At 43.6% G+C, this 15,388-nt stretch overlaps 1 protein-coding gene across 5 annotated transcripts in view; it reads left to right on the top strand.

Moving 5' to 3' along the window:
• Positions 1-14,946, top strand: part of fat3a (FAT atypical cadherin 3a) — a 135,022-nt gene extending 120,076 nt beyond the window's left edge. For 2 of the 5 annotated variants that reach the window (XM_034866000.1, XM_034865988.1), the window contains 11 exons: positions 118-919; positions 1,387-1,521; positions 1,738-1,892; positions 2,365-2,601; positions 4,080-4,326; positions 5,293-5,446; positions 6,635-7,317; positions 8,022-8,135; positions 9,452-9,511; positions 10,836-10,871; positions 13,990-14,946. In XM_034866000.1, coding sequence (XP_034721891.1) covers positions 118-919; positions 1,387-1,521; positions 1,738-1,892; positions 2,365-2,601; positions 4,080-4,326; positions 5,293-5,446; positions 6,635-7,317; positions 8,022-8,135; positions 9,452-9,511; positions 10,836-10,871; positions 13,990-14,618 — 3,252 coding nt within the window. In that variant the 3' untranslated portion in view covers positions 14,619-14,946. The remainder of the gene's footprint in view (positions 1-117; positions 920-1,386; positions 1,522-1,737; positions 1,893-2,364; positions 2,602-4,079; positions 4,327-5,292; positions 5,447-6,634; positions 7,318-8,021; positions 8,136-9,451; positions 9,512-10,835; positions 10,872-13,989) is intronic. The other 3 variants (XM_034866014.1, XM_034866008.1, XM_034865995.1) reach the window with 2 other exon arrangements.
• The last annotated feature ends 442 nt before the right edge of the window (positions 14,947-15,388 follow it).

Genomic DNA, 15,388 nt, shown 5'->3' with positions numbered 1-15,388 from the left:
TGTCACCAAGTCGAAATGACTTGGTGACATCTCTTTTTGGTGATATATTGACTTATTTCCACTGTCCTCCTGTTGTCTGACATGTCTCTTCTCTTTTCTCATGATGTGCTGTCTCAGGTGACGGACTCGGGGAAGCCTCGGCTGTCCTCCTCCTCCGTGCTGACTGTCAGGGTGATTGAGGAGAGCCTTCACCGGCCAGTGGCGTTGCCACTAGAAGTTCATATCGTCACTATGGAGGATGAGTTTCCTGGTGGTGTGATTGGCCAGCTCCACGCCACCGACGCAGACCCCTATGATGCGCTGACCTTTGGCCATGCCCCTCCAGCTCAACGCAGTCTCTTTAAGATCAGTCCTCGGGATGGCAAGATCATCGCCCTGGGCGGGTTGGACGCGGGCAGGTACTCCCTCAACGCCAGCGTAAGTGATGGCCGCTTTGCCGTGCCTGTGCCTGTGAGTGTGCACGTGGAGCAGGCGACCGTAGAGATGCTGCGTGAGGCGGTGACGGTGCGCTTTGAGAGCGTGGCACCCCAAGACTTTGTGGCATCGCACCTGAAAAGTGTGTTGAAGGTTCTGCAGCAGGCAGCCACATCGCAGCAGCAGGACACACTGCACCTGCTCAGTCTGCAGCCAGTCGGCGGAACGCAGCAACTGGACATGCTTGTTGCCGTGGCAACAGCAGGGGGCGGGTACTACAAGGCGGCCTACCTCACCCAGAAACTGAGTGCGTCCCGGCGGCAGCTGGAGGAGGTCATCCGCGTGTCAGCCATCCTGGATAAGAACTGCTCAGGGCTGGAGTGTCGAGGCGCGCAGTGCGAGCAGAGCATCAGCCTGGACTCCCACAGCCTGGCCACGTACAGCACGCCACGCCTCAGCTTCGTTTCCCCACGCTTCCACCGCACCTCGCGCTGCACATGCACTGGTCAGTAAATGCAACGTGTTCATTTGGTGTGAAAAGTGGAGCTTCTGTGTTTTGTTCTAAAAGAACAGACACTCAGCGGTGTGTTGTGTGTCTCTCTTTATACGTCTAGATAAGCACAATAGTTTATTGAAAAGACAATTAAATATTACTGTTAGGTTATTAATTCTGCTTTTTAATTCAGCTTTTTTTTGGCCTAATCAAATCTGGCCTGATAGAAATATTGTGGGTGGAAGAAATGCTTCACACAGTTTTGATCTGGGTTCAGATTAAATTCATCTGTTCATTTGTTAGTGCTGATTTTAAAATTCATATTACACTTTGATCATTTTGCAAATAGTTTTTTTACAGAGATACACTTTATATTTTCTCTCTTGCTGTCAGTTTGTGTTCTTCATGGTAGTATGGTAATAAAATAAGTGTGTTTCGTTTCTGTGTGTGTGTGTGTGTGGGTGTGTTTGTGTGTCCAGATGCCAGCTGTGCGGTCCTGTCAGAACAGTGTGAGGACCAGCCGTGTCCCGCAGACATGCAGTGTGTTGCAGTTGAGGCCAGCAGAGGGCGCTACGCATGCCAGTGTCCACCAGGCAAACTGGGAGAGTGTGCAGGTGTGTGAGCGAGAAAAAGACAGGAAACACACAACATCAAGTCTGTGTGAAAACAATACAGGACACAACTTAACAAAATGAAAGAAAAACTATACATACATACAGTATACACACTGTACCTGTGCATAACAGACCTGTGTGTGTGTGTGTGTGTGTGTGTGTGTGTGTGTGTGTGTGTGTGTGTGTGTGTGTGTGTGTGTGTCTCTGTCTCTACAGGGCATTCGTCTCTGAGCTTCTCAGGTAACAGCTACATCAAGTACAGAGTGTCTGAGCGGCTGCAGACGGAGTTAAAACTCAGCCTCCGAATCCGAACACTGCAAAGCAGAGGGATCATTATGTACACACACGCTGAGCCCTGCACCATGCTCAAGGTACACACACACACACACACACACACACACACACACACATACATAAACAGGTCATGAACGTTATATTGTTTCTGTTTAAAACTAATTGTAATTTCCCCACTGGGGATCAATAAAAAGTATAAAATTACAGTAATTATAAAATGAATTATGCAGTTAACATTTTTGCAAGCTGTAGAAGCATCTAATGTGTGTCTTTATTATACACACACAGCCATCGATGCTAATTGAGTCAGGATTCACACAAACGATTTTCTTTGATTTAAACGCCTGTCCAACATTAAAGTGATTTTTTTTATCTATTCTCTCCATTGATTTGTTAGTAATGAGTTTCAGATCAATATTACATTTCAATCATTTTCAATCACAAACTTTATATTTCCTGTCTCGCTGTCAGTTGATGTTCTTCATGTTAGTATGGTAGTAAATCAAGTGTGTTTCCATTCTGTCGTGTGTGTGTGTGTGGGGGGGTTAGTTGGAGGAGGGGAAGCTGTGGTTCCAGCTAGCCTGTGGCCTTGGTGGCGGCAACGGTCCCGACATGTTGGGCATCTCTGGCCGTCGCATCAATGACGGCAGCTGGCACACGGTGGCACTGGAGCTCAACCACAACTTCAGCAGCCTGGCGCTGGATGACAGCTACGTGGAGCGTCGCAGTGGACCACCATTCCTCCAACCCCTCCCGCCAGACAGAAGCATCTACTTTGGAGCACTGGTCAGTCCATGAGAATCCTCACAGTGCCAGACCTATGTCCACAACCCGGTATCAATTTGCTATGTGGTAGACGCTAGAATGCTAGTCCAATATTGAATGTATTTTTTATACCATTCAGATTATTTTGAGATCCAAGTCAGTTTTTGTTCATGTGGGGTACACAGCCTACCCACATGGATTGTCATTGACATTCATCTCTGTTTTTGCTTAGAAAGTGGTTGACATGTGGAACTGGACGGTTGTAAAGTCTACAGAAAATAAGGAAAATATACTTAACACAGTAGTCCCTGTTCGGATTATACCCGGTTTAGGAATGGTACTTTGATGTGAGTTTGGTACAGCGGAACACATCCAAATGCAGAAGGATTTGTTTCTTTTCATTTATTTGAAAATGGCGGTAGTGCAAGTGTGAAATAAAGACACAATCCTCTTGCTGAGGACTGAGGTAGTTTCACCCACGGGCAACTTTGGTAAACCTTTTTTTGTTTCTAAAAATAAGGAACACTTTGACCACCTCTGCATTACACAATGCACACTGAACAACCACGCAGCAGCTCAAAAGCCTATAAAACTAAAAAGCATCTCTTATTACATGAAATACAAAATACAACATATGGTTTGGTTCGATAAGAATACACAAAACATCTCATTCCTGGTTACTGCTTGAAAATGTAACTACACATGTACACATTGTTGAAAACACTTTTCTATCTTCAAACTAAAAACGTAGAAGAACACTTAAAACTGTGTATCTTTACCAGGTTTTTGTTTTGCACATTTAAGACCAAGCATATTACACATTGTGCTTAATAATTATCCAAAGTGATAGCAGGCAGATACAATAGCAATCTGATGTTTGATTTACATCAGCATATGTATTCATATTTTGACAGTATGTACATATGTTGTAACTTAACATAGGGGTTTAAGGCGATGACTGACGGGGGAGCGTCACTGTCCTGTTGGGGCGATGAGTGCAACACACCAGGTTTACCAAATTCGGATCCAACTGTCCAGCTAGTCTCCTGATTACACACCAAGGACTTCTCTGTTCCTGCGGTGCCATCTAACTAGACCCACATGTTTTCTGGCTTGAAAACGGACCAAGCTCCGCCCCAACTCGCATGTGTCACTCAGCACGTCCACATGTTACATTGCTCCGATGGTTGTTGGTCTATTCAACAGTGTCCAGGGGCAATTTCATCTGGAAATCTAAATGACTACTATGCATTTGTGAATTATTTTGGCAATGCCAGGCTGTAGATGGAGCCTGACATGAACAAATAATTACTCTTAGTAAAACTACTGGTTCCACCTCCGTCAATGCCACACATTTAGTAACCGAACAAGTTGTGTGTGTTTGTGTGTGTGTGTGTGTGTGTGTGTGTGTGTGTGTGTGTGTGTGTGTGTGAGAGAGAGAGAGAGAGAAAGGGTATTTGTATAATTCATGTGTTGATTTCGGATCCTTCCCTCCCCAGGTGCAGCATCCCAATTCTCGCAGCCTCCTGGACCCCCAGAAAGACCCACGGGTGCTGGAGGGTTTCCAGGGCTGCCTGGATTCCATCATGCTGAACAATAACGAGCTGCCGCTGCAGAACAAACGCTCGCGCTACGCAGAGGTGGTGGGCCTGACGGAGCTGAAGCTGGGCTGCATCCTCCACCCAGACGCCTGCCTGCAGCAGCCGTGCCGTAATGGGGCCAGCTGCAGCAGCCTGCCCTCTGGTGGTGAGTCCCAGGGGACCACCGCCTTTACTTTAACAATTTAATTCAGTTGTTAAAAGTACTGAAATAATGAATTAATATTTACCAAACACTGATTAAGCCCACTTTTAAATGCTGACAAACACTGAGCGCTGAATAGATAAAGTGCACAACACTGTTTTGTTGTTATTGACAACAATATCAAAGCAGGCCATAATTATAAAATTATCTGTGTGTATGAAAAAACCCTCGGACCCTAGTGGGATTATTACAGTAAGTACTTGTATTGGTACTTGGCATTATTGAGTACCCAAGTGTAAGTACCTGGACTTTTACTTTAAAAAAGTGCATCTCTAGTTACAATAAAAAAAATGGAATTAAAAAGTGTATGTATCAGATACAGTGTGAGCACACAGCGAACACGTCACATGGTCCTCACTTCCACTGTCGTGAGATTTACATATAGTTTCACAACAACATAAGTCAAAGTCAATTGCACAAATCCTTCATTGGAGCATTTTTTGAAAAACACTTATGCAACTATTACAACAGGAAACACACCTTTGGAGGTGCACAATCTCCACCTCCAACATTGATAAAAAAAAAAAATAATAAAAAAAAATATATATATATACACACACACACACACATACACACACCGCCCAGGGCTCTGGTCCAGCACTGGCTGCCCACTCCCTCTGATATCTCTCTGCATGTAAAGGACCTGAGCATGTGTGTGTATTTCAGGCCTGTGTGTGGTGTGTAATAACAACAGAGTGTCCATAGTGGATCAATGAAGAGTATCAATTATAAATGGTTGTGGTTGTTGGATTGACAGCAAAGCTTTAGTCAAGCGATTCTTTCTCCATTTAGACCGATCGGTGTTTTGATGTAGTTGTATCTATGATAATACAACCGGATGTGTGTGTGCCTGTCACTGACTGCTGATGAAGTGTCTATCCCCTCCTATGTGTGTGTGTGTGTCTGCAGGGTTCTCATGCAGCTGTAACCCCCAGTACACCGGCGGGCGCTGTGAGATGGAGATCACGGCGTGTTTTCCCAACCCGTGTCAGAACGCTGGCACGTGTAAGCCCATCGGCAACGCCTTCCTCTGCAGCTGCAGGAGAGGCTTCAGGGGCCTGACGTGAGTTCCAGTCCAAACACACAAACTGAACTCCAAGTCCTTCAGGGGTCCATTCACAGACATTCTGGTTTGTTACTCAGTCCCTCCAGGATTTCACGATGTTGCAATCGCCCCAATTCACGCAAATTTAACCAATGACTGCGACTTTGGAGCGACTTGCAATTTTGGCCATTGTAACTTTTTCACAAATTCACCAAAGTTTTCCGCAACTTCAACCAATCGCAGCAGTCCCACGTGCCAGACTTTTTATCAGTACGTGACAGTATGTGAAAGCCAACAACCAAGCGGGAGTGAGAACGGGCTGACGTCACATGTACGTCGACAAATTCATTTCCTTGTTTCTGATATAAAAACGAGACATATGTGACTTGAATATCTCACATTCACCAACAAAATGTACAGCGAAAGACCTCAATATACGCTGTAAAGAACTTTTTTACTTTGATGTCGCTGGAAGCGTCTGTTTCAATCGACTCTCTGCAGCGGGTGGGGCTGCTCAGTTCCCCTCCATGACTGACCCGTGCGCGCGCGTGCACACACACACACACACACACACACACACACAGAAACAAACACACACAGTGGATGCAGGAAAACCAGAGATGAGACGTACGGGATGTCCTAAATTGATGTGCAATAATAAGTCAAAGTCCAATAAATACTTTATTAAACCAGATAAATGTCTGTCCAGGATAGAAAATGAACTAACAATGTAAAGATCAACAAACTACTAACATGTTTAAATTTGATTCATTCGATGAATTATTTTTTTTTGTCTTAAATCCACCAGCCAATTTTAATTTGCAGCATCCTTAGCCTTATTGCTAAGGTTACTAGGAAAACTTAAAGTCAATTTATTGTCCTCAAAACAAGTTTCCTTTTTATTTTTAAAGAACTATATAAAAAAAATCACACCTTTTTTGCAACTTTTTCGGTCTCCTGCAACTTAATTGCAAAAAACGTTGCAGGTTTTATTGCAATGTTTTACAAAGCTCATCTCTGAACAAGATGTCTTTACAAAATCAAGAAGTACACATTAAAATTGTTTCCTCTCTAGCCTCCACCTGCCACTTTAACTCTCTTTGAATCTCTTTTGAATTGCCCTCCTAAAAGCAGGTCATTAAGCAGTGAGAAGGTATTCATACACTATCATCTCACTCTAGCCTCTTGTCCTCTTTCCTCCTGCAGCTGTGGGGAAGATGTGAACGAATGTGACCGCAGCAATCCAGAGGGGGAGTGTGAGAACGGCGGCGTCTGCGTCAACACGTACGGTTCCTTTTACTGTAACTGCACAGCGGGCTTCGTGGGCCAGCGCTGCGGCCTGCGGCCCGTGGTGGTCCCCGACATGCAGGCCGGTCACACTGTGGTCGGTAAAGAGGAGCTGATCGGAATTGCTGTGGTGCTTTTTGTCATCATCACTCTCATCATCCTCTTCATCGCTTTCCGCAAGAAGGTTTTCCAGAAGAACTACTCGCGGAACAACTTATCTCTGGTCCAGGACCCAGCCACTGCAGCGCTGCTCAACAAGGCCAATGGGCTTCAGTTCAAGAGCCTGCACTGCACACCGGGAGACCCTCTCAACCTGTACTCAGAGCCGGGACTGCTGGGACCTCCACAGGTCCCTGTCAGGCCCATGACATATACACCCTGTTTCCAAGGAGACCCGCGCTCTACGCTGGGGAAGATGGTGGATGGGTGTGCTGTGGAGCATACAGAGATGAGCACCTTTCACCCCGAGTCACCAAGGATCCTGTCTGGAACCAACAGGAGGGGGGTGGTGGTGTGCAGCGTGGCCCCCAACCTGCCGCCAGTGTCACCCTGTCGCTCAGACTGTGACTCCATACGCAAGAGCCCATGGGACAGTGATGAGGGTGAGTGTGTGTGTGTGTGTGTGTGTGTGCTAAAGTCAGAATAAACACTTTGATGTGTTGTGCTTAATGATGGAGTGTGTTTGTGTCAGTACGCTAAAGTTTCATACATCCATTTGTTGCCAATTAACTCCTGCAAACACATGTTTTCCACCATCCAGAGAAGTATGATTTGGGATCTCAAACTGGTGCACCCCCCTGTAGTACTAGGTACAGTTGGTTGTGGCCTCTCGGCAGGAGTGTTTGGCCCCTTAGTTCGTTTAATGTAGACCAAGAAAACTTACACCAAGTTTTAGTACACCATGTTTAGTACACCATGTTACATGTCTTGACATGTAACATGTCACATAAGATAAGATAAAACCCTCCCGGCCCTGGTATGGCATACCAAGGATTTGGTTGGGTTAGCTCACTGAAGGTTGCTGGTTCAAGTCCTCATACAGACCAAATGTATGACGGTGGATTGGTAGCTGGAGAGTTGCCCAGGTGCTTTTGAGCAAGGTGCTGAACCCCCAGCAGCTTGGGGTTCCTTTCTTTGGGCACGCCCTCCCCCCACTCTGACCTCTCTCCATTAGTGCATGTAATTTAGGCCTTTGTGTAATAATTTCCCTTTGCGGGATTAATAGAGTATACAATATTATTACATTTTTGACATGAGTCTTTTCATGGCATAAAAGTTTGTGTATTAAAGAGAACTGTTCCTGCAGGTAAGACCGTTGACATGGCTGAAGAAGTGACGTGTTTCTCAGGAAGTAACAGGGGCAGTAACTCCGAGGTCCAGTCTCTGAGCTCCTTCCAGTCGGACTCCTGTGATGATAATGGTAAGACAGTATAGTTCCTTAGCCTTTCACTTCTTCATAAATGCTTTATTGCTTTGTCTTGTTATACTGTGTTACATGAAGTGTTACATATCCCAGTATAGCTACAAAAACATTAGTGAGAAAACCATGAAGTATTTGGATTCTGATTTAAATTCCTGCATTCTTCTAACATTCTGCATAAGTTGACCCTGTGATAACAGTATCTCCTGTAGTACCATCATCAGGACAACTCGTCCCTTAGCAGACACAATCTGTGGACAGATTGCAACAGATTTTGCTGAGCAAATTCATATTCATTAGGGCATAAAGTCCTGATTGTAATGAACTCATGGTCCTTCCTCAGGTCAAATGAAGTGTAAGGAGCGATTCTAGCCAAAGCCCTATGTTGTGGTTTATGCACTCGACTCTCTCCTACACCGTCAATTATGAAGTGAAATATTTGTATTGTTCACACCACTACTCGTACGTCTCCGTAATTAGCAACATCAACAATATGTTGTCAAAGTGTAACATATTGTCAGGTTTGAGATGTTTGGTCTTATATTTGTGCATGCTTTTATTTGCTTTTATTGCTGCAGAACAACTCACTATCAGTGTTTCCTTACAACTGTACATGATAGTAATGTGTCCACACTGTAAGCTTTGTTGAAGAAGCTAAGGGGTTGGGACTGCTTCGCAGCGTGCTGTTGGTGGGCATGGCCATCATGCTGGAGTGTTTTTGGTTTAGTGTTTATTGCATCATCCTGTTATCACTAGTTTTCATTTGCAATCGTTTGCAGTTGTTTTCATTTTCAGAATTTTGCCCTTAATCATCAATTCATTGCATCTGAACTCACATATATGACATATATATATGTATGTATGTATATATATATATATATATATATATATATATATATATATATATATATATATACACATGATCTGATATATATTCAGTTTTGTCTCAGCCATACTATTACTATTTTTCCTTTTTGTTCCTGTGTTTGTTAAAGTCTGACTAGTGACTTAAAGCAGTAAAGTTTAGTGTTTTTTGTTTGTTTTTTTTTGCTCTCATATTGTTTTAGCTTTGCATCTGTAACGTAACTTTTCTTTGTTTGGCGGTGTTGCCTTTGCTGAAATCGTTGTTAATTTTTTATCTTTAAACTTTAAGTATCTCTATATATATGAATAGGAATTATCAAAGAGAAATCAGCCAGAGGTCCTGAGGGTGCCAGAGGCAGCCAGGAGTGCCCGCCCCCCCCCACCAGCTTTTCTCACTTTGGATGATTTTGGTTGATTTCAAAACTTGTCTCCTCCTTTATTCCCTCCACAAGCTTCCATAGTGACGGTCATTCGACTGGTGAATGATGCAGTCGACACAATCGAAAGTGAAGGTACCATGTCTCATCCCCCATATGTCTCTGCTCTCTGTTCTCTTCTCTCAGTCTTCAGTTACATAGCCGAGATAACTCCACTCACTGTGTGTTACGTGCTGTATCTTTCAGGAACATAAATTAACTTCCGATATGTTTACACATGAGTTAGTTTCTCCTTTCTCACACATTCTCCCAGCCAGCAGGTAGTGAGTCCAAGCCCCTCCCAGGTTAGCTCTCAGTATACTGTTCCATAGAGGGACAACAATCCACAGCTTTTGATTCCAACTGACCACCTCAGTAGGTGATTTCACTGATGACGTCCTACCTGTTCCTCCACTCCCTCAGTCTTTGCTTGGACTGAAAACCTGCAGACTGTTGGCTCCTCATATGCCACCCAGAACACAGGCGGTTTCTTTTATTGCTCTTCAATTCAATTCAATTTTCTTTATAGTATCAATCAAAACAAGAGTTATCTCAAGACACTTTCCAGATAGAGTAGGACTAGACCACACTCGTTAAATTACAAAGACCCAGCAATTTCCCACAGCAAACAGTGGTGAGGAAACACTCCCGTTAGGCAGAAACCCCAGACAGACCCAGGCTCTTTGTGGGGGGCATCTGTCACGGCCTGTTGGTACCCAGCCACTGATATAGATATGCACATATAGAGAAATATGATTCAGTTGAAATGATAAACAGTGGCAGGTACTGTATAGTAACACTAAGTAAGTGGAACTATGACTAGAAATAATAATTGTAGGGGCGTAGTGGGGCATTCCAAGAAATAAATGAATGCACACAGATAGAAAGAGAGAGGAGGACAGTGTTTCAAAGGAAGTCCCCCCGGACTCTTTCTTCATATAAAAGCTTCAACATGTCAATTATGTTGGTAAATTCCTCATCTACCACTGTACTGGAAAGTAAAACTTCTTTTATGAATTGACTTCATAAATATACAGAGAAGAGAGAAAAGGACAGAATCTAAAGGAGAGTGATAGAAAGTGTCACACACTTACTCTACAGTAACAGTAACTGCTATCGCTCCATGAGATCATGAGCGTTGAAGTTGCTGAATGTTAGTTGTTAACACTTTTACAGCACATCAGTTGATACCTGTTAACTATTTAAAAAAAATCAGGACCCTGATGATCAGGATTTCTGTTTTTAGAAAACCCAACTTATATATCAAGAACTTTCATTAGTAACATTAGAAAAACACTTTAGAGACACATTTATTGCCCCAGCACCTCTGACCTAAATCATCTTCTCTCCTGTAAGATAAAATTTAGAGCAACAGACGAACTCATGATAACATGTTAAATGTTGTTCTCTCGTCTGACAGTGTCAGTTATGGACCATGGTCAAACCTACAACAGAGGTGACTACCAGAGCCCCTTCTTCTACCCCAACCCAACCCAGCCCACCCCTACCCATCCATCTATCTATCTATCTCTCTATCTATCTATCTATCTATCTTCAGTGAGTAGACAAATTAATAATCAGCCAATGATAGATTCAGTAGTGCAGGACCAAAGTCTACATGGCCATTGGGGCCATTGCTCCTTCAGTTTCAGCTCAGATGATTGAGCCTCTCTGGAGCTCATTTAGTTTTTCTGGATTACTTTGAACTATAGTCTGTATTGTAATTTAGTTTTTTTATACCATGTAAGATAAGGAACCAATCTGAAGCTTAGCAGTACAGTCGGCTCACTATTTGGCAAGCAACAGGTGACTGTTGCCCTTTTTAATCTGATGAGTTATAACATCTTATTAATGATATTTAAAGGGTTCCCAACCTAATTCATGAAGTCATCCAAACCATTCTTACACCCTTAATAAGGTAGCCTTATTGTAAGGTGATACCGCAATCGATCTTGGCGGTGCTGACATTTTCTGGCTAGCTAGTTAGCAACATCAGTGAGCCAACAAGCACTATTTCAGTAGACCAATTGCAGGCTGGACCAGGTTTTTGTAAGTGGTGCTGTGAGACATGTGGGCTTGGAGTAGCACACCAAGCCCCTGAACCAGAAGCCAACATCTAACCTCCAGCTTGCCGCAACCCCAACACTAGCATCAAAACACGATTTCCCACCAGATGGTAAGGAGGGTTCTTTGCCAGCCGTTAGTCAGCCACTGACCCTGCGGGAAATTCAGTTCTCAAATTGACACTTTTTGTTTCTTAGCTAGTTCCTCCTGACTGAAACTGTTTTGTCTACTCCCTGAATCTTCCTACATCTGTTCATACCCAGCTGCTCCTCCCCTTTCCGAGACGTTTGTGTGCGTACGTGTGATTTGATGTGATTTCTGACTCCTCCCAAAGCTTATTTACCTCTCGTTGTGCTGTGCTGAATTAGCAGTACCCCTCTCCACAACTACTTTTTGCCTGCCACTATCACCTCACCGCATCCCACCAATTTCTTTGGATTTGTATCTCCAGCCCGTGTTAAGTTGGTGCGTGATGAAGTTTTCAGTCTTCACAACCTTCCCATGATTTGTATTCCGCTTTGATGCATGAATGTCTTTTTGTTTGATTTGTTATTGATTAACTTAACCATTTGCTTTTAAATGAACTTTTCCTTCAGTTGCATTATTTCTGCAGAGATTTTGGTAGATTGTCCTTTTGGTCAAACAAACGTTTGTGATGAGAATCTTCGTTCATGCTATGTCAGTCGATTGTTGGCTCCAGTGCTCAATGCTAACACCTTAGCCTACCTAAACGGGGTCCCATGTCCCCACACCTTTAGTTTCTAATGGGTTAACAAGTATTCCAAAGGCTCTGCTAAATGTGGTCAATAAACGCAGTCTGGTTTTGCTTCAATGTGAAGGATACAGTCAATGCTTCCCATTGTCACTTCAGCTTAATTTGGTCTAAACTTTAGTCTCACCTTGCCAGACCCATCTCCATAGCGCTGTAAAGTCTGGCCCCTCCACACAAAAACATGCTCTGGGTTGTTTGTATTTCTAGCGACGGTGGCTTTGCAAAATAGGCTCGGGAAGAAAATTTGTTTTAATGGAACATTTGCACCATCTCAAAAGAAAATGCCACATACAACGTTAAATGAAGTCAACTGTTGACACAGCACAGTAACGTGAGCTATTTAAATCAGCTGATACGTGGTTAAACCTCATTATCTCTTACCAGTGTATCTCCCTGTGTACTTGGTCCAAAGCGATCCCACCAATCGGTCCCAAAATGTCCCAGTTAGAGAGGAAATGCCTTAAACCTATTATATGTGAATCTTTACAATTACGACTTGTTGCACGATCCAAATTTCTTTAAAGTTTCTTATTTTTAGCGTGTAGCTTGCTAGCTCGAAGTTTGTTGTTGTATCCTGAAGGGAACAGAGTTAGACAACGGCAACACACATATCAGGTCACCCCTCAATGATCTCTTAAGTAGACACTTTGAATCAATGAATATCCGGCAAATATTTCCATGGTCCTGGAAATTAACTTTTGTCAATCCACACAAAATCAACTTGCAATGTCAAACGATCATCACTTCATTTTTAGCAGTAGTTCTTTACGGAAAAAATTCCTAATTTAATTTGATGTACAACAAGCTCAATTGGCTGTTGTTTGTAGTCTGGATATGTACATCACAAACTGACAGTAGGCTGTTTGTTATACGTTATAATAATACAACAAAACATTGTTGGGCAGATTCAGACAGCACAACATTAGTACTAGTTTGTTTCCTTCCAAAACAAGCCATATGAACATTTTATGATCTGGTGCCTCTATCTGCAGAATCACATGCCAACAGCCAACCATAAGCTCCTAGCTCTAAGGTTTTCTGGCACAATAACATTATCACACTACTTCTGATGTTGCTTCTGAGAGTAAACAGTCATTATCTGCAAGACTGAAATAGATCACTTCTCAGGAAAATGGAGACATAGTTTGACATTCGAAGGAAGAAGTCTTCTACCGAGGAACGTCTTGCTGTGGTTGCTGAAGTCTGACACAAGTACTAGGCTGATTAATCTTTGTTTTCACACAGAATTTAAAGTATTTGCATGTAGTACTTAAGTGGTAACAGGGTGCATTGGAGCCAACAACACACTGATGATATACTGTATATTTTATTAATCACTTTGCTGCAATGACCAATTGGAAAATGTACCAGATATTTGATGTTTCCCCCTTACATCCAGAATCCAATGTTGCTGTGTTTTTGAGCCCTATAACATGGCTACAGTGCTACAAGTCTTCATGAAGCTCAGCATGCTGTGACACCTGTGACCCCAACCCTCAAAGGCTCCTGTTGTGCATGCCACATACCCTTAAAGAGCTAACATGTTTTGTGTCCAGGTTGTGTCTTGGCATGTGCCTGGCCTTCAACACCTCTGTTTATTGTTGAACTTGCTGAGTCTAACGTGCCTGGTGCATACTAAGGCATGTCTGCTGCACAGCTCTGCACTGTGGAGACTAGTTTGTTGTTATCTGTTTAACAGTCAAGATTGTTTTTAACCATCTCCCTATCTACTGTTCAGCATATCACTGGGACACATCAGACTGGATGCCCAGCACCAGGTTGTCAGACATTGAAGAGGTTCCGGGCTATGAGGCAGGTCCTAGCAACAACGTAGCAGGCTCAACCCCCCGCCATGGAGGAAGCACTCGTGAACTGGAATCAGACTACTACCTGGGGGGCTATGACATTGACAGCGACTACCCCCCTCCCCACGAAGAGTTTTTGAGTCAAGACCAGCTGCCACCTCTGCTGCCCACAGCCGAGGACTATCCTGAGCCCTACACGCCCCTCCCTACCAACCCACCAGTCTCCACGGAGAGCACCCTGAGCTCTGGCAGCACCGGGCGTCAGCATGCCAGACCGCACTTCCACCCCAGCCAATACCTGCCTCCCCACCAGCTACCCCTCGGGGAGGCACCTCACGGGGAATTCACCACTTCAATGAGTGGGGTAACCCCCGGAAATGGGGACACCGATGACTCTGTGTCGCTAAATATGCGACTGTCTGTTGGTGCATCATCTGCCTCAGACATGTCGGCCCCCTGTGGGCCGGATGACTCTGAACACGGCAGCGACTTTGACAGTATGGACGAGCTTCGTCGAGGGGTGACCATCATCACTGACTCACAGCAACAGACTGAGGTGTGATTGGTTGACCAGCACTATGCTATGGGATGTATAATGGACCAGAAGGAGCATAACATTGGAGCAGATGGAAGGACATGCAAGTGGATGTTATCACAAATAAACGCTTAAACCAATTTCCCCTGTTTAAGTACCAACCTCCCATGAAACTCTATCCGGATATGGGAGGGTTGAGTTTTACCATGAACAACAAACTCAGTGTTGTCAGTCCTGACAACAGTCTAAAGTGTCCTGCCTGTTCCAATAGGGAGTCATTTGTAAAGTGAAAAGAATGAGCTAGAGAATGTGAGTGAGAAGGAATAATCCAAAAGAGATTTACAGATGCGGAAGAGCAAAATGAACAAAAGGAAAGAGACAATCATGTAAGTAAAAGGGTTGTTTGGTTCCCTGCTCCTTCACAGAAGCCCATAAGACCACTTCTTTCTAAAATAAATTACAAAAATCCCCATGTTCATTTTTTCCTCCTTGGATTTGTAACTTTGTAGTGCTCCAAGCTTGTACAGACTTTGTAAGATAGATGACCTAAATGGTGAATAAGTATGAAACAATGTTCTGGCCACATTTACTAAAGACATTTATTTGTTTGGTGTGGAATGTGCTTGCTTCTTTCCAAACAGTCAAGACCCAACATTTCAGCCATCGTTTCCCACAGCCCAGAATGATCAATGTGTCATCGACCTACCAGCTTCACGTTACGAAAACTGCTAGAGTTGCTAAACTATTTTAAGAAATTATATTTCAAGATCAAAAACTGATGATCTTATCTGCAAATA

The sequence above is a fragment of the Etheostoma cragini genome, chromosome 3 (assembly GCF_013103735.1).
Source record: "Etheostoma cragini isolate CJK2018 chromosome 3, CSU_Ecrag_1.0, whole genome shotgun sequence".
NCBI classification, from domain to species: Eukaryota; Metazoa; Chordata; class Actinopteri; order Perciformes; family Percidae; genus Etheostoma; species Etheostoma cragini.
The sequence above is the reverse complement of the archived record's forward strand: the minus strand, read 5'-3'. Positions and strand labels throughout refer to the sequence as shown.